The sequence below is a fragment of the Mustelus asterias genome, chromosome 24, assembly GCF_964213995.1.
Source record: "Mustelus asterias chromosome 24, sMusAst1.hap1.1, whole genome shotgun sequence".
Classification (NCBI taxonomy): Eukaryota; Metazoa; Chordata; class Chondrichthyes; order Carcharhiniformes; family Triakidae; genus Mustelus; species Mustelus asterias.
In genome coordinates this window covers 38,467,852-38,492,947 of record NC_135824.1, presented here as the reverse complement: position 1 = coordinate 38,492,947, position 25,096 = coordinate 38,467,852, and the positions used below count along the sequence as shown (strand labels likewise).

At 45.6% G+C, this 25,096-nt stretch overlaps 1 protein-coding gene across 2 annotated transcripts in view; it reads left to right on the top strand.

Annotated features, from left to right (window-relative positions):
• The window catches only part of adamts17 (ADAM metallopeptidase with thrombospondin type 1 motif, 17), a 524,080-nt gene that overhangs the window by 154,021 nt on the left and 344,963 nt on the right, over positions 1–25,096 (top strand). For both annotated transcript variants that reach the window (XM_078241579.1, XM_078241578.1), the window contains exon 8: positions 22,902–23,007. In XM_078241579.1, coding sequence (XP_078097705.1) covers positions 22,902–23,007 — 106 coding nt within the window. The remainder of the gene's footprint in view (positions 1–22,901; positions 23,008–25,096) is intronic.

Sequence of the window (25,096 nt, the reverse complement as noted above, 5' to 3'; positions counted from 1 at the left end):
CTATTTCCTCGGGTCGATGGAGCTATTACAAGGGGGCATAACTATAGGGTTCATGGTGGGAGATATAGGAAGGATATCAGAGGTAGGTTCTTTACGCAGAGAGTGGTTGGGGTGTGGAATGGACTGCCTGCAGTGATAGTGGAGTCAGACACTTTAGGAACATTTAAGCGGTTATTGGATAGGCACATGGAGCACACCAGGATGATAGGGAGTGGGATACCTTGATCTTGTTTTCAGATAAAGCTCGGCACAACATCGTGGGCCAAAGGGCCTGTTCTGTGCTGTACTGTTCTATGTTCTATGAGTCCCAGTCAATACGGGGGAAGTTAAAGTCTCCCATCACAACAACCCTGTTACTTTTACACTTTGCCAAAATCTGCCCACATATCTGTTCCTCTATCTCCCGCTGGCTGTTGGGAGTCCTATAATAAACCCCCAATATTGTGACTACACCCTTCCTATTCCTGACCTCTACCCATATTGCCTCGCTGTATGAGCCCTCCGAGATGTCCTCCTGCAGTACAGCAATGATATTCTCCTCAACCAGTAGTGCAACCCCCACACCCCTTTTACATGCCCCCTCTATCCCGCCTGAAACATCTGTATCCTGCAACATTAAGCTGCCAATCCTGTCCTTCCCTTAACCAAGTCTCTGTAATAGCAACAACATCATAGTTCCAAGTACTAATCCAAGCTCTGAGTTCATCTGCCTTACCTGTTACGCTGCTTGCATTGAAACAAATGCACTTCAGTCCACCAGACCCTCTGATCAGCAAACATACCATGCCTGCTCTTCCTCTGAGTCTGACTGGCCTTACTCTCTAGTTCCCCTTCAGTCAATTGAACTTTGTTTTGGTTCCCACCCTCCTGCCAAACTAGTTTAAATCCTCCTGTGTGAACTCGCAAACCTCCCGGTCAGAATATTTATGCCCCTCCAGTTTAGATGCAAGCTCTCCTTCTTGTACAGGTCCCACCTGCCCCAGAAGAGATCTCAATGGTCCAGATATCTGAAATCTTCCCTCCTACACCAGCTGTTTAGCCACATGTTGAGCTGTACTATCTTCCTATTTCTAGCCTCACTGGCACGTGGCACAGGGAGTAATCCTGAGATTACAACCCTCAAGGTCCTGCTTTTTAACTTTCTACCTAACTCCCTAACTGCTGCTGCAGGACCTTGTCACTCTTCCTACCTATGTTGTTCGTACTAATATGGACCACGCCCTCTGGCTGTTCACCCTCTCCCTTCAGAATGTTTTTTGCCCGTATCTGTCTGTATAGCGTGCAAGAAACAATACTTTTCACTGTATCCCAATGCATGTGACAATAATAAATCAAATCATGTCACTGTGCTTTTGGTCATGTGTCCTAATAATCTTTGTGCGTCTGATAATGTCATAGTGAAACGTTTTGGGATGTGTTATTAAATTAACAGTGCTATCGAAATGAAAGTTGTTGGTAAAGCTGTTGTTAAAAGATCAGGGCAGAAATATTGGAAATGAGTCTCCATTGCTTCATCAGAGCCTGTGCTCCAGCACAACACAAAGTCCAGTGCATTTCTCTCAAAGAAAGAATCCCAAGTATGTGGTGAATTATTTAATGAGGGACTGCCATTAAACAAAAGATAAGCTAAAGTCTGATTGTTTCCGATTTGTCTGATCTCTGAGATTTTGATCAACAGGCACATTAAATTCATTGGGCTGTTAATGATCGGTTTGCGCGCATCATTTTAGCCCCTTATATATTGGAGTTCTCCACATCCCACAGCATGGAAAGATTGCTATCTCATCTAGCAGTAGCCAGCAGGGCCAGGATCTGGTGACATCAATGGGTTGGGAGATAAAGTTAACGTTTCAGGTCTGTGACCTTCTACCAGAGCTGGAAGCTCTTAGAGGTGAACAATTTAAGCAAATACAGAGGTGGCAGGGAAAGAACAAAAGGATTTATAGGTTGGAGAACAGGAATAATTAAATGATAATGGGTTGGTGGTGTTAGAAACAAGGATAGGATAATGAAACAAATGCAGAAGGGTCTAGAGGAGATGTAAATGATTACAGCAGGAAAGCAAAGTGAAACATGGGAAATTTGTGAATGGGGTGACTGTCTAGGCTGTGGTATGGGAATCTGGCGAGATAGGGTGGGTACACTCGAAGGATGCAGACTTCCCCGTTGATTGTGTACTGATAGGCATTCCCTGCGACCAGCATCAACTCACAACTCTCCTATTCTCAGTTTCCATCTGCACAGAACCCAATCCGCAACCCACACCACCAACATCAGCCTATATCTTCCCCTCTCTCAGCACTAGCCTGCACATGCCCAACTCTAACTCGCACACTTTACCCCAGCACCAGACCACATCGCCAACCATTGTTCCAATGATCAGGACCTGCCCCTGAGAACCATGGAGTTAGATTAGGGAGCACTGAATGGGCAGCATGAGTGAGAAGCCGAAAGCATAGGGGGGAGGAGGCGTGGTTTACCATTGACCAGAAACAACTGGACCAGCCATAGAAATACTGTGGCTACAGGAACAGGCCAGAGACTAGGAATTCTGCAATGAGTCACTCACTTCCTGACCCCCCTAAGTTCTGTCCACTATCTAGAGGGCACAAGTCGGGAATACTCTCCACTTGCCTGGATAAGTGCAACTCCAACAATACTCAAAGCTCAACATCATCCAGGACAAAACAGCTTGCTTGATAGGCACCTCATCAATAAACATTCATACCACCACCACTGATGCACAGTGGCAGCAGTGTGTACTTCCTACAAGATGCATTGCGTCAACTAGCCAAGACTTCTTCGACAGCACCTATCAAAGTCATGACCTGTACCACCTAGAAAGAAAAGGGCAGCCGATGTTTGGGAATACCAACACTTGCAAATTACCCTCCAGGCCATTCAACATCCCGACTTTCCCATTCCAACAGCTCCGTGAATGTTCCTGCATCAGAAGAATTTCAGCAGTTCAAGAAAGCAGCGCACCACCACCATCTCCAGGATAATTAGGGATGTGTAATAAATGTTGGCCTTGCCATCAAGGCCCACATCTTGTGAATGAATAAAAACAGAGTGGCAAATGGAGAAAGTGGAATTTTATGGAGACTGAACTCCAGGCTCCACCTATAGAGACAAAGTTGAGCATTGATGTCATCAAGAACTTGTGTGGCAAGGAGAGGTTGTGGACCATCACTTTGAGACACTTGAGATTGGGCAGGGACAATGCTAACTATGATGGCTGGTGTGACAGAGCTCGCTACATGTATTTGTGCACTGAACTGATTCAACCTGGCATGTTTGCTACCCATGATGTGGAGATGCCGGCGTTGGACTGGGGTAAACACAGTAAGAAGTTTAACAACACCAGGTTAAAGTCCAACAGGTTTATTTGGTAGCAAAAGCCACACAAGCTTTCGGAGCTGCAAGCCCCTTCTTCAGTGAGTGGGAATTCTGTTCACAAACAGAGCATATAAAGACACAAACTCAATTTACATGAATAATGGTTGGAATGCGAATACTTACAACTAATCAAGTCTTTAAGAAACTTAGAACATAGAACATAGAACATTACAGCGCAGAACAGGCCCTTCGGCCCACGATGTTGCACCGACCAGTTAAAAAAAAAAACAAACTGTGACCCTCCAACCTAAACCATTTTCTTTTCGTCCATGAACCTATCTACGGATCTCTTAAACGCCCCCAAACTAGGCGCATTTACTACTGATGCTGGCAGGGCATTCCAATCCCTCACCACCCTCTGGGTAAAGAACCTACCCCTGACATCGGTTCTATAACTACCCCCCCTCAATTTAAAGCCATGCCCCCTCGTGCTGGATTTCTCCATCAGAGGAAAAAGGCTATCACTATCCACCCTATCTAAACCTCTAATCATCTTATATGTTTCAATAAGATCCCCTCTTAGCCGCCGCCTTTCCAGCGAAAACAATCCCAAATCCCTCAGCCTCTCCTCATAGGATCTCCCCTCCATACCAGGCAACATCCTGGTAAACCTCCTCTGCACCCTCTCCAAAGCCTCCACATCCTTCCTGTAATGTGGGGACCAGAACTGCACACAGTACTCCAAGTGCGGCCGCACCAGAGTTGTGTACAGTTGCAACATAACGCTACGACTCCTAAATTCAATCCCCCTACCAATAAACGCCAAGACACCATATGCCTTCTTAACAACCTTATCTACTTGATTCCCAACTTTCAGGGATCTATGCACACATACACCTAGATCCCTCTGCTCCTCCACACTATTCAAAGTCCTCCCGTTAGCCCTATACTCAACACATCTGTTATTCCTACCAAAGTGAATTACCTCACACTTCTCCGCATTAAACTCCATCCGCCACCTCTCGGCCCAACTTTGCAACCTGTCTAAGTCTTCCTGCAAACTACGACACCCTTCCTCACTGTCTACCACACCACCGACTTTGGTGTCATCAGCAAATTTGCTAATCCACCCAACTATACCCTCATCCAGATCATTAATAAATATTACAAACAGCAGTGGCCCCAAAACAGATCCCTGAGGTACACCACTTGTAACCGCACTCCATGATGAATATTTACTATCAACCACCACCCTCTGTTTCCTATCCGCTAGCCAATTCCTGATCCAATTTCCTAGATCACCCCCAATCCCATACATCTGCATTTTCTGCAGAAGCCTACCATGGTGAACCTTATCAAACGCCTTACTAAAATCCATATATACCACGTCCACTGCCTTGCCCCCATCCACCTCCTTGGTCACTTTCTCAAAAAACTCAATAAGGTTAGTAAGGCACGACCTACCTGCCACAAAACCATGCTGACTATCACCTATCAATTCATTACTCTCCAAATAACTATAAATCCTATCCCTTATAATTTTTTCCAACATCTTGCCGACAACAGAAGTGAGACTCACCGGTCTATAATTCCCGGGGAAGTCTCTGTTCCCCTTCTTAAACAATGGGACAACATTCGCTAACCTCCAATCTTCTGGTACTATACCAGAGGCCAACGACGACCTGAAGATCAGAGCCAGAGGCTCTGCAATCACTTCTCTTGCCTCCCAGAGAATCCTTGGATAAATCCCATCCGGACCAGGGGATTTATCTATTTTCAGACCCTCCAGAATATCCTGCACATCCTCCTTATCAACTGTAATACTGTCTATTCTACTCCCTTGCAACCCAGTGTCCTCCTCAGCTATATTCATGTCCCCTTGCGTGAACACCGAAGAGAAATATTGGTTCAATGCTTCACCAATCTCCTCCGGTTCCACACATAACTTCCCTCTGCCATCTATAACTGGCCCTAAACTTGCCCTAACCAACCTTCTGTTCTTGACATACCTATAGAACGCCTTAGGATTCTCTTTAACCCTATCCGCCAAAGTCTTCTCATGTCCCCTTTTAGCCCTTCTAAGCGCGCTCTTCAACTCCCTCTTAGCCAATCTAAAGCTTTCTAGTGCACTACCCGAGTGCTCACGTCTCATCCGAACATAAGCCTCCTTTTTCTTTTTAACCAACAAAGAAACTTTTTTGGTGCACCACGGTTCCCTAGCCCTACCAATTCCTCCTTGCCTGACAGGGACATACCTATCACAGACTCGCAGTAGCTGCTCCTTGAAAAAACTCCACATGTCGGACGTTCCCAGTCCCTGTAATCTCCTAGTCCAACCTATGTTTCCTAATTCTCTCCTAATAGCCTCATAATTACCCTTCCCCCAGCTAAAACCACTGGCCCGAGGTTCATGCCTATCCCTTTCCATCACTAAGGTGAACGTAACCGAATTGTGGTCACTATCACCAAAATGCACACCAACTTCCAAGTCTAGCACCTGGTCTGGCTCATTTCCCAGCACCAGATCCAATATAGCCTCACCTCTAGTTGGCCTGTCTACATACTGAGTCAAAAAACCTTCCTGCACGCTTTGAACAAAAACTGACCCCTCTAACGAGCTAGAGCTATAACAATTCCAGTCTTGTCTGGAGACAATACACATCTTTTTAGCCTGTCTTGATGCTCTCTCCACTCACATTGTTTTGTTTCTTAAAGACTTGATTAGTTGTAAGTATTCGCATTCCAACCATTATTCATGTAAATTGAGTTTGTGTCTTTATATGCTCTGTTTGTGAACAGAATTCCCACTCACCTGAAGAAGGGGCTTGCAGCTCCGAAAGCCTGTGTGGCTTTTGCTACCAAATAAACCTGTTGGACTTTAACCTGGTGTTGTTAAACTTCTTACTATGTTTGCTACCTCCCATGGGCATTAGACCAATGTCTTAAAGCGGCTATGTGGGATCTCTCAGGTTCACTATACTGATGCGACAGGGACCTTGGGCACTAATCTCCACAACTTTCTCCTACTGGATTGTCACATCAGAGATGGTCTTGACAGGACCCTCACAGCAGCCCCAAGGATTGCTGTCTCACAGATGGTCACTTTTCTGTTGAGGGGAAATTTGATAAGAGTGTTCAAAATCATGAAATGTGAGTAAGGAAAAATATTTCCATTTGTAGAAAGATTGGTAACAGATTTAAAGTGATTCGCAAAAGAACTAGAGGCAATTTGAGGATTTTTTTCTTTTACACAGTAGGTTATCTGGAATTCTCTACTTGTAAGAGTGGGGAAAGCAGATTCAATAGTAATAGAATTGAATAAATGTGCAGGGCCCTGTGCAAAGAGCAGGGGAGTGGGCCACATGGGTATCTTTCTGAAAGATACGAGCTCCATGGAAAGAGCGTCATTCCATCCCTATTTTGCCCAGGTGATAGGGGATATTTAATCCAACTATCAGCAACTGCCAGCTCTGTAAATCTTAAAATTCTGCAGAATAAGGAAGGAGTGGCCAAATAGGCTGAGTTGAACATTTCTCAGAGTTGGACAGGGATGAAATGAAACAAGTAGCAGATGCTAAGCAAGTGAAGCATGCGTACATGTGCAGACGGAAGATGCTTCGTTTGCCAGTTTCACAGGAGGAGGACTGCTGGGAAATGGAAAGACTGGCACTGTCACTTTCCATCTTGGTATAGCTAACTGTTGGCTGAGAAAACATTTCATTAGTGTTGGTGCTGGGGGTGTGGATTCTGACTAATATCTGTACAGTGAAGGAGCTTTATCTTAATGAACCTGCTGTGCTATGTTATTGGCTTGGCAAAAGATGGAATTTCTTTTGCTGTTTTTGACACTTTTTAATCACCAATGGATTATACCGTAGCAGGTTAGCACTGCTGCCTCACAGCGCCAGGGGCCCGGGTTCAATTCCAGCCTCTGGTCACTGTCTGTGTGGAGTTTGCACATTCTCCCTGTGTCTGCGTGGGTTTCCTCCGGGTGCTCCGGTTTCCTCCCACAGTCCAAAGATGTGCGGGTTCGGTTGATTGGCCATGTTAAATTGACCCTAGTGTTAGGGGGATTGGCAGGGTAGATATGTGGGGTTGCGGGAATGGGGCCTGGGTGGGATTGTGGTCAGTGTAGACTTGATGGGCCAAATGGCCTCCTTCTGCACTGTAAGATTCTATAATTAGGTGCATGCAAACATGTTCCTGCTTCATGGCAGAATTAACCATTTGCACTATTTAAATATAGAGGCTTACCCCATTCATAATCATATAACCAGGGGAAGAAGGCTGTCCCATAGAACCCTGTGTGAACATGGATTCTGCCCAAGCTGGTAAATCTGGGATCATCCTGCGGTGGATAGGAAACAGGAAAGTGCAAAAAGGAAAGTCAGGCCTGTCTTGCACCATTCCAGAGAGGATGGAAGTTGCTCAAGTCCTGGTGTGAGGATTTGAACCATTTCTTTTTGAGGGAACGTTCTATTTTCTATTTTCTCACTTGACCCTCAAAACTCTAATAAAACCATGTTATTGAGGCCTCAGGCTCAACATAAGCACAGGTTGGAGATCGTGTTGCGCCATCAGCTGCACACGTGCTTGCCAACAGGAAGACACCATTCAGTCATGAGAACTTTAAATCACGCAATTGCCAAACTAGAAATCTTTAAAAAAAAAACGAAAACCTCAATGTGTTCTTAAAAACTAGCAAACAACATTTGAATATAGGTTTATGCCATATGATGACAGATAAATATACTGAAATTTCAATGGGACAAGACCTTGTCAGAACACAGGAGTCAATTTTTGCTCAGTTGTAGAGCCCTTGTTTCTGAGACACAAGATTTTATGTTCAAGTTCCACTCTGGACACTTGAACCCATTTTCCAGGCTGACGTTTCAGTGCATGAGGGAGTGTTGGGCTGCTGGAAGTGCAGCCTTTCAAATGAGGCACGAGACCTGTCCCTGTTAACCCTCTCAGTAGATGTAAATTTTTTTTTTAAATTAGTGTCACAAGTAGCCTTACATTAACACTGCAATGAAGTTACTTGAAAATTCCCTAGTTGCGACACTCCGGCATCTGTTCAGGTACACTGAGGAGGAACTTAGCCTGGCCAATGCACCTAACCAACACGTCTTTCGGACTGTGGGAGGAAACCGGAGCACCCAGAGGAAACCCACACAGACACGGGGAGAACATGCAGACTCCATACTGACAGTGACCCAAGCCAGGAATCAAACCTAGGTCCCTGGCGCTGTGAAGCAGCAGTGCTAACCACTGTGCCACCCCCATGATAAATGATCCCATGGTAGTATTTGAAGGAAATTCTTTACTTCTGGGTAACTTTAATCTCTTAACTACCACTAGCAATAACCTGGTTATTTATTCCATTGCTGACTGAGAGCTTGTCAGTGCACAAATTGGCTGCAATGATTAATACATTGCAATAGTTCCTAGTACAACTCAGCCAGATGGTGAAGGATAGAACTGGAGATTAACCTTTACAGACTAACAAGCTTTTAGTTACAGTAATATCTTGCCTACCTCCAAACAATCACAATACAACAGGATCCTGTGCATAGGAGCACAATTAATGTCCACTCTCTGAATACAAATTAACTCCGAATTAATGTTTAATTAACAGCATGCACTTTATTGGTTGCAGAGCACTTTGGGAAATACTGTGGATTTGAAAATAAGTATCATGTGAGGGAGGATGTGGCAAGTGAAAGGGTAAGGTCAAGGCATTAAAGCAAGGTAGCAAGAGGTACAGAGCACAAACTTAAAAGTACGCCAGAATTTAAAGCTGGAGTTTGCAAAAATAGTAAATGGGCAGAACTAAATTGTCAGCAAAAGTAGCGATAAATATGTATGCCCTGATCACCATAACAGAGACATGGCTGGAATATTCACGCACTCTTGGCATTTTGGAAGGACAGAAAGTGTGGAAGAGGTACTGGAGGTCACCCTGTTAATTGTGGATGATATTCCCATAATAGTGGGAGATGATCTTAGTGGTGGGGGCTGGGGAGTGGGAGGGTGGTAAATAAAGGACATGCATCCATCTTTTTCTTGCACGCTTTGAACGAAGGCCAGTGAAATGAAAAGCACACATCTGTTAAATGGGGTTGAAAGCGGAGCAATGTGGTTTGACTGCACCAGCTCCTGCCGCCAGGCCTTGACGATGGGGTTGTGATTGCACATCTGTAAATCAAAAGCAAGCTTACAGGTGCAAAAAATATATCTGAATAGTTTAGCCCCCAGTTATATCTCCGAACAATTGGAGGATTAAAAGTATGTTGTTAATGATCCCCGTGGTAACTGCAGCTGCAGAAAAGGCTCGTGGGCACAGTTGTCTGAGAGAGTGTGTGATTGACGTGCTCCCATTGCATTCTTGGAGACCATTGTGCGTTCTCCTTTATTTCACTGCCACTGGGGAAGGACGAGGCTTCGCATCAGAATCACTCAGTTGGAGAATTGTCCCTCAGGAGCGTGTCTTCAGTGCTATCTCACTCTGCACATGGAGCTCCAAGTGAGCAATCAAAAGAATTCTGGCGCATAGTTTCACCGAATTTGTGCAGCCGCCTGTGTGTTAAACATGTTCAGTTGTACTATCGAATTCCATTTACTTATTCCAAACAAATATATTCCTTCCAGCCTAACTCCTACTGTTTCCAGACTAATTAATTATAATTCTTATGTGGCCATTATTTGAGAATTTGCTGCAACAAACTGTGGCAGATCAAAGGCAGGAAGTTTAAACTGTTGATGGTGTCACAGTTTTTCATTAGACTCCCTGTTGATGCTTGCTGCTTGTTCAGTTTATCAACACATGAACAAACGTGATTTTTTAAATTCACTTCATTTTGGTTCGCAACCTTTGGGTGAAAATTGAGCATTTTAATCATGTAGCTCTTCTTTTAACATTGATAAGCCTCTTTTATTTTAGTGCTGGGTTATCTCTCTCCACTCCCCTCCTTGCCACACCTACTCTCCAGGTACAGGAGCCCTGAGGCATCATAGCACATACATTAAAACACAGATGACGTAATTCATTGACAATTTCGCCAAGCACAAAATCCAAGGGGACCAGCTAATCTTCATGGTGGCTTTCTCCTTGCTCACCCAAGACCCACCAAGGCGGTGTTGTCGGACCATGAATAGTTGGTGGTAAATGCACACACTCTGCACTTTTGTGCTTTTCTGTTCTCTGTCGCAGTGCAAGTGAAGGAAGGGCAGGTACATTTGTAGCTTGTTACAGTACATTTGTTACCTATATTCTCAGTGTAACCTCTTGATTCCACATGTCATAGGAAAGGGTTTTTGGTTTTAATGTTCACAGGATTATGAATTTATGGATTATGAACTGCAAAGAATCTAGGAAACCTTATTCAACAGCTATGTTCTGGTCTGTTTTTGAATTATCAGCTTATTTAAAAGTTCCTCAGTTTTGCTAGTAGTTAAGGTTGTTTTAAGAAATGCGTTCATTCTACTCGGTGTTAATACGAACATAGAAAATAGGAGCAGAAGTGGGCCGTTTGGCCCCTCAAGCCTGCTCCGCCATTCAATAAGCTCATGGTTGGTCTTTTTGTGTTTCAAATTCCACATTCTCATTTACCCTGATAACCTTTGATTCCTCTGCCTAGTAAGAATTTATCTACCTCCACCTTAAAAATATTCAGTGAACCCGCCTTCACCACCACCTGAGGCAGAGAGAAGAAGGTGGAAGAGAGAATGTCCAGGGTGCGTGGGGTCCTTATTACGCTGGCTGCTTTTCCGAGGCAGCGGGAAGTGTAGACAGAGTCAATGGATGGGAGGCTGGTTTGCGTGATGGATTGGGCTACATTCACGACCTTTTGTAGTTCCTTGCGGTCTTGGGCAGAACAGGAGCCATACCAAGCTGTGATACAACCAGAAAGAATGCTTTCTATGGTGCATCTGTAAAGGTTGGTGAGAGTCGTAGCTGACATGCCAAATTTCCTTAGCCTTCTGAGAAAGTAGAGGCATTGGTGGGCTTTCTTAACTATAGTGTCGGCATGGGGGGACCAGGACAGGTTGTTGGTGATCTAGACACCTAAAAACGTGAAGCTCTCGACCTTTTCTACTTCATCCCCGTTGATTTAGACAGGGGCATGTTCCTCTTTATGCTTCCTGAAGACGATGACAATCTCTTTCATTTTGTTGACATTGAGGGAGAGATTATTGTTGCCGCACCAGTTCACCAGATTCTCTATCTCATTCCTGTACTCTGTCTCGTCATTGTTTGAGATCCGACCCACTACGATGGTGTCATCAGCAAACTTGAAAATCGAATTGGAGGGGAATTTGGCCCCACAGTCATAGGTGTATAAGGAGTATAGTAGGGGGCTGAGAACACAGCCTTGTGGGGCACCGGTGTTGAGGATGATAGTGGAGGAGGTGTTGCCTATCTTTACTGATTGTGGTCTGAGACTTAGGAAGTTCAGGATCCAGTCGCAGAGAGAGGTGCCGAGGCCTAGGCCACGGAGTTTGGAGATGAATTTCATGGGAATAATGGTGTTAAAGACTGAGCTATATTCAATAAATAGGAGTCTGACATAGGTGTCCTTGTTATCTAGGTGTTCCAGGGTTGAGTGCAGGGCCAGGGAGATGGTATCTGCTGTGGACCTGTTGCGGCAGTAGGCAAACTGTAGTGGATCCAGGTAGTCCGGGAGGCTGGAATTGATTCGTGCCATGACTAGCCTTCCGAAGCACTTCATAATGATGGGTGTCAGAGCCACCGGCCGATAGTCATTAAGGCACGCTACTTGGTTTTTTTTAGGTACCGGGATGATGATGGTCGTCTTGAAGCAGATAGGGACCTCGGATTGTTGTAAAGAGAGGTTGAAGATGCCTGTGAATACTCCCACTAGCTGATCCATGCAGGATCTGAGTGCTTGTCCGGGTACCCGATCCGGGCCATGCTTTCTGTGGGTTGACCTTCGAGAAAGCTGCTCTGACATCTGCAATGGTGACCCCAGATACAGGTTCTTCCAGGGTGGAGGGCATGCTCTCGATGACCTCTTGCTCAAAATGGGCGTAGAATGCATTGAGCTCATCAGGGAGGGGTGTGTTGGAGCCAGCAATTTTACATGCCTTCATCTTGTAGCCTGTTAAGTCTTGCAGACCTTGCCATAGTCGTCGGGCGTCGGTATGGCAAGCTTGAGACTCTAGCTTGGTCCGGTACTGTCTTTTGGCATCTTTGATGGCTCCCCTTAGATCGTATCTGGCTTTCTTGTATAGGTCAGTGTCGCCTGACTTGAACGCCTCAAATCTGGACTTCAGCAAGCAGTGGATATCCCTGTTCATCCATGGTTTCCGGTTGGGGAACACACGGATTTGCTTCTTTGGCACACTTCATTAGTAAGTGTGTCCCCTACACACTTACGAATGAAGCCAGTTACTGTAGTGGCGTACTCGTTCAGGCCGGCCACAGAGTTTTAAAATACTGACCAGTCCACTGACTCCAAGCAGCCCCGTAGGAGATCATCCAGTTCCTCAGACCAACCTTGCACGACTTTCTTTGATGGATTCTCCCGTTTCGGTTTTTGCTTGTAAGCCGGGAGCAGGAGCACAGCCTTGTGGTCTGATTTGCCAAAGTGTGAGCAGGCAATAGAGCGGTCGGCATGTTTGATATTTGTGGAGCAGTGGTCTAGGATGTTTGGGCCTCTGGTGGAACAGGAGACGTGTTGGTGGTAACTTGGTAGTACGCTGTTGAGCTTGGCCTGATTGAAGTCCCCGGCCACAATGAACAAGGCCTCGGGATGTTTCGTCTCAATGCTATTCTTGGCGGTGTATATTTTGTCCAGCATGATCTTTACGTCCGCTGAGGTGGGATGTAAACTGCCATCAGGATACCGGAGGTGAACTCCCGCGGAAGGTCATAGGGACGACATTTTAGCACCAGATATTCCAAGTCTGGGGAGCAGAAGGTTGCCAGTGTTGCTACGTCTAGGCACCATGATGTATTGATTAGGAAGCAGACCCCACCTCCCCTAGCCTTGCCTGAGGCCGCTATACGGTCCATTCGATGGATTGAAAAGCCCTTTGGTTGTAGGGCACTGTCCGGTGAAGCAGGAGTGAGCCATGTCTCCGTGAAACAGAGCACATAGCAGTCCCTCAGTTCTCTTTGGAAAGTGAGTCTGGCTCTAAGTTCGCCTAGCTTGTTTTCCCAGAGATTGGACATTTGCAGTAAGCTGGGGAGGGGCGGCCTTGAGACTGTGTTGATTCACTCTCACCTGCAGACCTGCATAATTCCCACGCTTCCCGGAGTGACAGTTAGGTCAGGAAATGCGGGATTTTAAAAATAAATAAATCAGGTAACTTGTGCTGCACTGTCTGAAATACAGATCAAACTACAGTTTTTTTTATTTTGGCCAATGAATTGTGAAGTGATGGATGAGAAATTTATACTGTTGCAGAGTTTTGATTATTTTATTGATGGATGCACCAAAGCTAATTCCTTGTACATTACAGATGGGTCTCTTCAGCCCTCTCCTGGACACCTCATTCTTTCTTCTCCTCAGCAGCTTTTCTCACCATTTTGGCTTTCTCGAATCTCAAGTGGATGAGCTCACAATTCCACTCATTAATCTGCATTTGCCGCGGATTTTCCTGTTCACTTGATCCTTTTGTAACTTGCCTTTTCCATCTACAAAACTTATTGTATCATTTATAAACTTGGATAAATATGTATATTACAACATTTTATATTCAATTCTACTTCATAGAGCCATAGAATCCCGACAGTGCAGAAAGAGGCCATTCGACGCATCGACCCGACACCGACTCTCCGAAAGAGCATTCCAGCCAGGCCTACCCTCACCCCGCCCTAGTCCCGTAACCCCACGTTCAAGAAAGAACGCCATTTGTCACTGTTGCAGGGTGTTATAATAAGCATCTTCCTATTTGAATATATATACTGATGTCTTTAGTGGGTATGAGCTTGCATGAGTGACATCCCCGGTATGTGGGTTTTCGCAGGTTTAGTCTTACCGTGAGGGACCTGTGTATCGAGCAGCCTCCAGTTCTGCCTTCATGCTGTATTGTATTTCGATATTTTTATAAGTAAAGAGGATTAAATATCACAATGTGTTCAACTGCCTTTCTCTGCCAAGTTACCACAGTCACTATTGTGATATGACAGCTACCTGAACAGGAATGGGAGTTATATTTTCCACCGGACAGCATCTTTAGAAAGGAGAGCTAGACGAGGAAAGGAGTTAAAAGGGAGAATGTCAATAAGAGTAATTTGGCAGCGGATATAGTGCGTATAGAGTTGAAGAATAGCAAAGGACTCTGGTTGAAATTGGCTGCAGATCAGTAATAAAAGTGATGTAGTAGGGGATGTAAAAATAGGGAGATTAAGAAACACAAATGATTGAGGGTGGCATGGGGGCACAAGTGGTTAGCGCTGCTGCCACACAGCGCCAGAGATCTGGGTTCGATTCCAGCCTTGGGTCACTCTGTGTGGAGTTTGCATGTTTTCCACATGTCTATGTGGCTTTCCTCCAGGTGCTCCAGTTTCCTCCCAGAGTCCAAAGATGTGCAGGTTAGGTAGATTGGCCATGCTGAATTGCCCCTTGGTGCCCAAAGATGTGTAGCTTAGGTGGATTAGCCATGGTAAATGCGTGGGGTTATGAGGATAGGGTGGGGTGGGAATGGGCCTGGATGGGATGCTCTTCTAGAGAGTCGGTGCAGACTCGATGGGCCAGATGGCCTCTTTCTGCACTGTAGGGATTCTATGGTTCTAAGATTCTATGGAATCAAATAAACCAGGCAACGACAGACCTACCAAATGAACTCAGTTGAGGGATGTCCCTGAGATCTATCATCAGAGTGCAAAGCAGCCAGTCTGGAATGTATCCATCTCACTTAACAGGCTGTCAATCAATGGTAATAGCAGTCATTGGCTGAGTAGTAGGACATACCAGATTTCCCAGACCCTCCTTGTCTAGCTCATGGACTTCTGTTTGGACCTTGTCGCTTTGAGTGCTGCTTCCTTAATCTTCATTCTCCTTTCCTTGCACCTGGCCAGAGGCTGCTGGAACGCAGGGTCAGAAGTGAAGCACCTTGTGCCTCACCTCTGCTAACCTTGCCGACCCTCTCCAGCAACTACTCTTTGTGTTAATACAGAGTGCCTTTCACCGCATTGTGTAATATAATGAGACAGACTCCAGACAAATAATTGATGACTGTCTGGATATCAGGTTATGCACTGTCTTTCTGTATCCCCTGGTTTATTTTCACTGTGACCAAGCCTGGATCCCATGGTGACGCATTCTGCATTCACAAATTCACTGGTCACAAAGCCTTGGGGATGCAATGTATATTTCTGGTTTTGTCTCCAGTCGGGATTGTGGTGTAGGGGATTTGACAATAGGAGGTGGAATTCCAGTAGTGGTGACAATGACACGAGCACGAAGATTTTTACATGTTCCTGAAGCCCTGAAGATCATCCTGGTGCTCATCCGGCAGTAAGGATACTTCAGTTGCAAGCAATGAAAGAACTAAAGTAAATCAAAGAAAAAGGTTTAATAAAGAAACTTCATTACACCACACCCTGGGCCACACAAGCTCCCCACAATCCCCATCTGCTTTCTATTTATACCTGGCCAGCTGACCACCAGATCATTTTGCCCTTGGTTACATTGTCTACCAGGTGAGCTGGTCAGCTGACCCTCACAGCATGTTACCATTCGTTACGTTCTAACAGATTCCAATGTTATAATTGATTACACCTCATGACATCAACAAGTTCCATCCCACCATCAGACTCACCATGGACTACTCTCCGGAATCGGTTGCATTCTTGGACACACGCATCTCCATTAAGGACGGTCACCTCAGCACCTCACTGTACCGCAAGCCCACGGATAACCTCATGATGCTCCACTTCTTCAGCTTCCACCCTAAACACGTAAAAGAAGCCATCCCCTACGGACAAGCCCTCCGAATACACAGGATCTGCTTGGATGAGGAGGATCGCAACAGACACCTCCAGACGCTGAAAGATGCCCTCCTAAGAACAGGATATGGCGCTCGACTCATCGATCAACAGTTCCGACGCGCCACAGCGAAAAACTGCACCGACCTCCTCAGAAGACAAACACGGGACACAGTGGACAGAGTACCCTTCATCGTCCAGTACTTCCCCGGAGCGGAGAAGCTACGGCATCTCCTCCGGAGCCTTCAACATGTCATTGATGAAGACGAACATCTTGCCAAGGCCATCCCCACACCCCCACTTCTTGCCTTCAAACAACCACGCAACCTCAAACAGACCATTGTCCACAGCAAACTACCCAGCCTTCAGGAGAACAGTGACCATGACACCACACAACCCTGCCACAGCAACCTCTGCAAGACGTGCCGGATCATCGACACGGATGCCATCATCTCACGTGAGAACACCATCTACCAGGTACACGGTACATACTCTTGCAACTTGGCCAACGTTGTCTACCTGATACGCTGCAGGAAAGGATGTCCCGAGGCATGGTACATTGGGGAAACCATGCTGCAGACGCTACGACAACAGATGAATGAACACCTCTCGACAATCACCAGGCAAGACTGTTCTCTTCCTGTGGGGGAGCACTTCAGCAGTCACGGGCATTCAGCCTTGGATCTTCAGTTAAGCGTTCTCCAAGGCGGCCTTCACGACACACGACAGCGCAGAGTCGCTGAGCAGAAACTGATAGCCAAGTTCCGCACACATGAGGACGGTCTAAACCAGGATGTTGGATTTATGTCACATTATCAGTAACCCCCACAGCTTTCCCCCTGATCTTGCAGAATCTTACTAGCTGTTCTGTCTGGAGACAATACACATCTCTTTAACCTGTGTTTAATGTTCCCTCCACCCACATTATCTGTACCTTTAAGACCTGGCTGGCTGTAGAGATTTGCATTCTAATTAGTATTCTGTAATTTGATTTCTGTGTCTCTGTGCACTGTTGGAGAACAGATATCCACTCCATCTGACGAAGCTCCGAAAGCTTATGGTATTTGCTACCAAATAAACCTGTTGGACTTTAACCTGGTGTTGTGAGACTTCTTACTATCCTCATGTATAACAGAGCTGGATCAGTAAGTGGAGGAAATTGAGTTTTTACCACCGGGTACTCAGCAACTTTCACCTCCAATATAGACTCAGTCTTTACTTCGTCCACAGGTGGCTCTGGTTCCCATTCTGAATGGGTTCTAAGTGTTCTGTGTTCCTATGTTTCCTCCCAACCTCAATCCTCCCTCAATGAGTGCACGAGAGAGAGAGTGTGTGTCTGAGGTACAGAGAGTGCAATGGACACATACACAAACACCCTTCTCCACTGTTGCCAAAAACCTATCTACACAATGGGCAGGGAGAGGAGGAAAATCCAGACTGAAAGGCGATCTGCTTTCAACCCCCACTTTCATATGAATTCCACCGAGGCCAGCTGGGAGTGTACAGAGTCGAACATAAGGTTGGTGTTAGTTAAACCCAACTCCTTAGCTTGGCCTTGGTCCCCTCTGTCTTCACTGGTGACCAGGACACTCGAGCTCTTCTTCTTAAATGAAATGGCAAAAACGGCTTTATTGTTTGGCAGTGGTGTTAGTCATGTTTTATGGATTACTCATCTTTGGAATTACTTTTTTTTAAAGTTATCAATTTATTGCTTTGCCATTCATATTTTTGGCTCAGCAAGTTGTTTATGTTTACTTTGTACCTTAACTTTTTTTTTTGAAAGCCATGTTTAATATTGTATCAAACTAGATCTCAGGCACCAGCTGCTGGGTTTCTTGCACGAGGGGAATAAGGCTCGCAGGAGTCCGATTTGCTTTTTAGGGGGCTGGCAAAAGGAGTTATTTTTACTCCAATAGAAGTGGTAGTGGTTAGAAATGCTCCAGCATGTCTGGCAGAGAGGAAGAGACGTCAAAACCGGTGAAGATTGTGGATCTGAAACATCGGATGGGATCTTGAGTCCACGCTCGCTGCCCATGCGAATGCCAGCGGGACTCAAGATCTGGAAGTAGCAGTTCTCGCTGGCGAGATCGCGATCTTGAATCTTCCCCACCCCTTACTAATGATGCCATTAGATTCACGCCCATAACAGGCATAAGCCTGCTTTACGTGAAACAATGCTCTGCTCTTGTTTAGTAAGATTTCCCCCTGTTCCTTTACCCACAGATACTGCCTGGCTTGCTGAGATTTCCAGCATTTTCTATTTATGTTTCAGATTTCCAGCATCTGTAGTACTTTGTTCCCCTATTGTATGCTTGATGCTGGGTGTTTGTCAATGTGGTTAGCTTCAATTTAAAATGAGAAACTATTTATCGATCAATGCAAAGCGTGATTTTACTGTTAACAAAGCCCACTTGAGTGGATAGAAACAGCATGTTATTGGTTGATGAATTGATTGGTGCTAATACTGGATGATTTTTCCATTTTTAAATTTGGAGTTGAAATCAGGAGTCATGCGCCAATAGAATATGTCACTGTTAGTTCAAGGTATTCACATTTATGCTTAGGATTGTTGTTTGTGGTGCTTGTGAGGTTCAAGCCTTTTGGATGTTGCTGTCTGGCTATTGCACAGGGATAGGTTTAAAGAAGCAGAGCTAATTGCATAATATGAATGACCAAGTTGTGTGTAATTGTCTGACAAAGCAGTGGTTGTAAAGTGTAGGCTGAACTTTCAGTGGGATTTGTAGATAGAGGCATAGAGTACAAAACCAAACAGTTTTGCTAAACCTATATTTAAAAAAAAGAAGCATCATCGTCCATGATTTCTCTCCCTTCGTACTGGGTTCACCTTCAGATGCCAAACATCAGCAAAGATATGTTGGCCTTGGAAAGGATGCAGTGTGAATTGATCCGAATGATAACTACTGAAAGAGCAGGTTGTATCAATTAAGCCGATAATACCACTAGGCAATGGCCTAGTGGTATTATTGTTAGACTATTAATCCAGAAACTCAGCTGATGTTCTGGGTCCTGGGTTCAAATCCCGCCACGACAAGTGGTGGAATTTGAATTCAATAGAAAATATCTGGGATTAAGAATCTACTGATGACCATGTTACCATTATCAATTGTTGGAAGAACCCATCTGGTTCATTCGGAAAGGAAGTCTGCCGTCCTTACCTGGTCTGGCCTACATGTGACTCCAGAGCCACAGCGATGTAGTTGTCTCTCAGCTGCCCTCTGAAATGGCCCAGCAAGCCACTCAGTTCAAGGTCACTTAGGGATGGTTAGTAAATGCTGGCCAGCCAGCGACACCCATGTCTGACATGGATGAATGAATAAAGAGTCCAGAAGGAGTGACAGGATGCATGTTTTTGAACTATTAAGTTGATTTGATTGGGTACTTGCAGAAAAACTATTTCTGGTTGGGCAAAATCTAGAACAAGAGAACACCATCGTAACACCATCGGCAGACTGTTCAAGGGTGATGTCAGGAAGTGCTTATTCACAGAAAAGGCAGTGGAAATCTGGAACTTACTCCTCTAAAACCCTGTGGATGTTGAGGATCAATTGAAATTGTTAAGACTAAGATGGATAGATTTTTTTTTAGGTAATGGTATCAAGGGATATGGAGCAAAGGCAATAAATGGAGTTGAGCTACAGATAAACCAGGATCTAATTGAAAGACAGAGCAGACTTGAATGGCCTTCCCTTGTTCCTATGTTACTTTATAACTGTAGATCCTCTGTCTGGCTAACAACAAATTAATCTAATCCAGCAGTTCCCACATTTGGACATTCCACTAACCCCTTTTGTGAAAATGCCAAATCTCACAACCCCCTTCCAAACAAATATTTCCCAGGGATTTTCTCTTGCCCAAATATAAATTAGAAATGCAGTGATCTTGGAAATATAACATTTGTTTTTCTTATGATACTCTTGTGGCATGCTATTTACTATTATATTATTATTTATCATTATACTATTAATTTTATTAGATTATGAAAAGAGCAAAAGTCTTCCAAGATTTTGCTTTTGTAATTCCTATCCCTTATGGGGTTTAAAAACAGTTAAAATGAAAGATAACGCACTGAGAACATTAACAAATGAACAAACAAGTAAATGAGAAAATTCACTCACGTTTCACAAACAAACGAGCACATTACCGAGAGTGAGTGAAGGATTATGTTGCCGTTATATTGCAGCAGCCTTGGCTTTGGTTCTCAAGATGACAAAGTAGTTGTTATTTGAGTGTATTAGTTCATTTGGTGAGCACCGGACTGAAAGCTGTTTCTGAATAATGCCAATGAAAACCAAGTCACTTCTTTGTGCCATTGTTGTTTTTATTAGACTTGTCACCCTGTAATCACATTTAATTATTTATTTCTGCATTCGTCAAATTGATTGTGTTCGCAATGTCCGCCAATTCCTTCATGCTTCATGAAAAAAACGCCAGTTGTATTTTCCTGTAAGTTTGGAGTTTTGACGTCCAAACACTTTTGTTTTGCCCTAGGCCCTGTAACACCGCCTTTCTTCCTTGGGGCTCCACAGCACCTTCTTTCTCTTCCTTTCTGAAATCCTCTCTCTCTCTTTTCCCAGCACAATTACCACCTAGGTGTTTAATACTTGTCTATTTGGAGATAGTGGCTGCGATTATCCGGCCGCATTGCTCCCAGTACAGAGCTCACTAGAACGGAGTGGGGCGGAGAATCGCAGGTGGGTGGTTTAATGCATTCAGCAATGGTGCCAAAGCTCAGCATTATTTTCCCAGGCATTGGGCAAGTTGTAGCCAGACAGGGAAGCTTTATGAAGGAGAAGGTTGTCATCACTCACCAACTCTGTCTCTCTCAAGATCACAATGTCAATGTCCACAGTAAGCTCATGGATGGGAAGTGAATATACATTCTGGAGGGAGATGCAGAGTGGGGCAGTGAAAGCTGGTCTACATGCAGAATGGACAGTCTCCGAGTTGGCACCAATGAGAGATATTAGAATGAAGTTGGTGAGATTGCCTCAGTAGGACTTTCTGAGGATGTAAGAGGAAGTTTATAGGATCATTTAAGAGAGGATCACCCCTGAGACAGTAGCCTGAAAACAGAAAGACAGTAAGTTCTGAAGAACTGGAATTTGAGAGTGTGGAAAAGAGGTTTATTGAAGTCGAGCAATGGATTTTCAGCACACAACAGACATCCTGAGGAACCAGCTTTACATTCAACCCTAAAGCTCCCACACCAACAGTTTGAATATTGAGAGTTGTTGCTATTTTCATTGTGTGAAGAATGCTTGTCATTGGCGGTATGGATGCTGATGCCCACCGAGTTGCTATGTGTTTCACGCTGGTGATAGATGGTGAAACAAGATTACATAGATGCAGCCGATGGCCTCCGCCTGAATCAATGAGTGCCTTGCACCAAATCAAATGACCCAAGAAGATAGTATTGTTCAGATAGTAACCTTTGTTTAGGTGCAGGATCCAGGGGTCACAGAGTCATAGAGATATACAGCATGGAAACAAGCCCTTTGGCCCAACTCTTCCACGCCGACCAGGTTTCTTAAACTTAACTAGTCCCATTTGCCTGTGTTTGGCCCATATCCTTCTAAACATTTCCTATCCATGCACCTGTCCAAATGTCTTTTAAATTTGGAGGTCCGAATCCCTGGATCTTGCAGCTGTGGACAGACATGAGTTGAATTGCTAATTCCTCTGCAGCCACAACATGTTCCTCCTAGTTGTTTATGCTCATGATGCGCTTCCTCATTTTGTTGACTTAAATTCCCAGTGATTGCTGGAACTTGTGGGACACTGAGGGAGGAGGCACATGCTGCTTCCGTTTCCATGCAAATTGCAGCTGGTTCTTTGTAATACCAACAAACAGAAGGGAGACAGATGTTTCTTTTGAAGTACCCTTTCAAACATGGCATTTGAGTAGATTGTCATGTTTAGCCTGTATGTCAGAAAATGAGTGGGTGCAGAGAGATTACAGGAGAAGGATGCTGAACTCTGGGGTTAAAAGTCCAACATAAACCCCTACTTAATTACCCTCACTCCTGTTCTTACTGGAAATGTGATTGAAGGTTACACATGCTGTTGATAATATAAAACCAGACAAAATTCAACCAGATCTGGATTTAGATCAGAATAAACCATGCCCTTGCTGAGCTCTGATATCTTTGCAAGCCCAGGCTGATCAAAGCCAAGAAGGCGACCTCGCCTCACTCCCACCCCGTCCCGCCCACCCCACCATGTCCTTTGTCAAAACATCTGGGATTGTTCCTGAGTAAAATATTTTTTTGCTTCTCTACTTATTGAAACTGCCCTTCCACCAGCCCACGTGGCAATAAAATGTGATAACGTTTTATATAAACCACGGGGTGAAAACTGAGCCAAAAAAACTTTTCAAGTTGGAATTTCGGAGCTGACGTAAGTATCAGACTGTGCAGAACTCAGGAGAGGACAGCTGGCACAGAACTCGATGTGTTACATACTCTGTGTGGAACCTGGCTGCTGTTCTTCACTTACTGAGCAGGAAGTATAAAAGCAGGTTTATTTTCAATTGATTTTTGCCTTCAGTTATTTAATCACTCTCCATTTTTGGATTCTCCCACAGGAGTCGCATATCTTGGAGGAGCTTGCAGTGCAAAGCGCAAGTGTGTGCTTGCTGAAGATAATGGTCTCAATCTAGCCTTTACCATTGCCCATGAGCTGGGCCACAAGTACGTTTAATACTGAGAGCTCAATAAATGTTTAATAATCTGCCCTGAAGTTTGGAACTAGTCATATATTAAGAATACCATATTTGTAAAAATGTGAAGATCATTAATCCAAATACATTCAAATTGCCAGATATTTGTTACATATTTTGCAGGATAAAGACTGAGTTTCTGCTGCAATGTCTCATTGTGTCTGACTGTTAGCAGCCTAGAAATGTCTGGGTTGTGTGTTACACAGCAGGGACTCTGTTATTCAGCACAAAGTGTGAGACACAGCCCGTATTGTGTAACACGGTCTGTGTTATACAGCCCGTAGTGAGTGACAGGAACAGTGTTATATAGCCCATAGTGTGTGACAGGGACTGTAATATAGAGCCCGTAGTGTGTGACGGGGATGGTATTATACAGCCCAAAGTGTGTGACACGGGCTGTGTTACTCAGCGCATGGTGTGTGACAGGGACTGTGTTTAAACAGCCCATAGTGCGTGACAGGGACAGTGTCACGCAGCCCATAGTATGTGACCAGGACTGTGTCACGCAGCCCATAGTGCGTGACAGGGACCGTGTTACGCAACCCAGTGTGCATGACAGGGACAGTGTTACGCAGCCCATACTGCGTCCCAGGGACCGTGTTACGCAGCCCATAGTGCATGACAGGGACCGTGTTACGCAGCCCAGAGTGCGTGACAGGGACAGTGTTACGCAGCCCAGAGTGCGTGACAGGGACATTGTTACGCAGACCAGAGTGTGTGACAGGGACTGTGTTACGCAGCCCAGAGTGCGCGACAGAGACAGTGTTACACAGCACATAGTGCATGACAGGGACAGTGTTACGCAGCCCATAATGCGTGACAGGGACTGTGTTACGCAGCCCAGAGTGCGTGACAGGAACCGTGTTACGCAGCCCAGAGTGCGCGACAGAGACAGTGTTAAGCAGCCCAGAGTGTGCGACAGGGACAGTGTTACGCAGCCCATAGTGCGTGACAGGGATAGTGTTACGCAGCCCAGAGTGCGTGACAGAGACCGTGTTACGCAGCCCAGAATGCGTGACAGGGACAGTGTTACGCAGCCCAGAGTGCGTGACAGGGACCGTGTTTCGCAGCCCATAGTGCGTGACAGGGACCGTGTTACGCAGCCCAGAGTGCGTGACAGGGACCGTGTTACACAGCCCAGAGTGCGTGACAGGGACCGTGTTACGCAGCCCAGAGTGCGTGACAGGGAAAGTGTTACGCGGCCCATAGTGCGTGACAGGGACAGTGTTACGCAGCCCTTAGTGCGTGACAGGGACAGTGTTACGCAGCCCTTAGTGCGTGACAGGGACAGTGTTACGCAGCCGAGAGTGTGTGACGGACAGTGTTACGCAGCCCAGAGTGCGTGACAGGGACAGTGTTACGCAGCCCAGAGTGCGTGACAGGGACCGTGTTACGCAGCCCAGAGTGCGTGACAGGGACCGTGTTACGCAGCCCAGAGTGCGCGACAGGGACAGTGTTAAGCAGCCCAGAGTGCGCGACAGCGATAGTGTTACGCAGCCCATAGTGCGTGACAGGGGCCGTGTTACGCAGCCCATAGTGTGTGACAGGGACCATGTTACGCAGCCCATAGTGCGTGACAGGGAAAGTGTTACGCGGCCCATAGTGCGTGACAGGGACAGTGCTACGCAGCCCATAGTGCGTGACAAGGACAGTGTTACACAGCCCATAATGCGTGACAGGGACAGTGTTACGCAGCCCATAGTGCGTGACAGGGACCGTGTTACCCAGCCCAGAGTGTCTGTCAGGGACCGTGTTACGCAGCCCATAGTGCGTGTCAGGGACCGTGTTACGCAGCCCATAGTGCGTGATAGGGACCGTGTTACGCAGCCATAGTGCGTGACAGGGACCGTGTTACGCAACCCATAGTGCATGACAGGGACCGTGTCACGCAGCCCATAGTGCGTGACAGGGACAGTGTTACGCAGCCCATAGTGCGTGACAGGGAGAGTGTTACGCAGCCCATAGTGCGTGACAGGGACCGTGTTACGCAGCCCATAGTGCGTGATAGGGACCGTGTTACGCAGCCATAGTGCGTGACAGGGACCGTGTTACGCAACCCA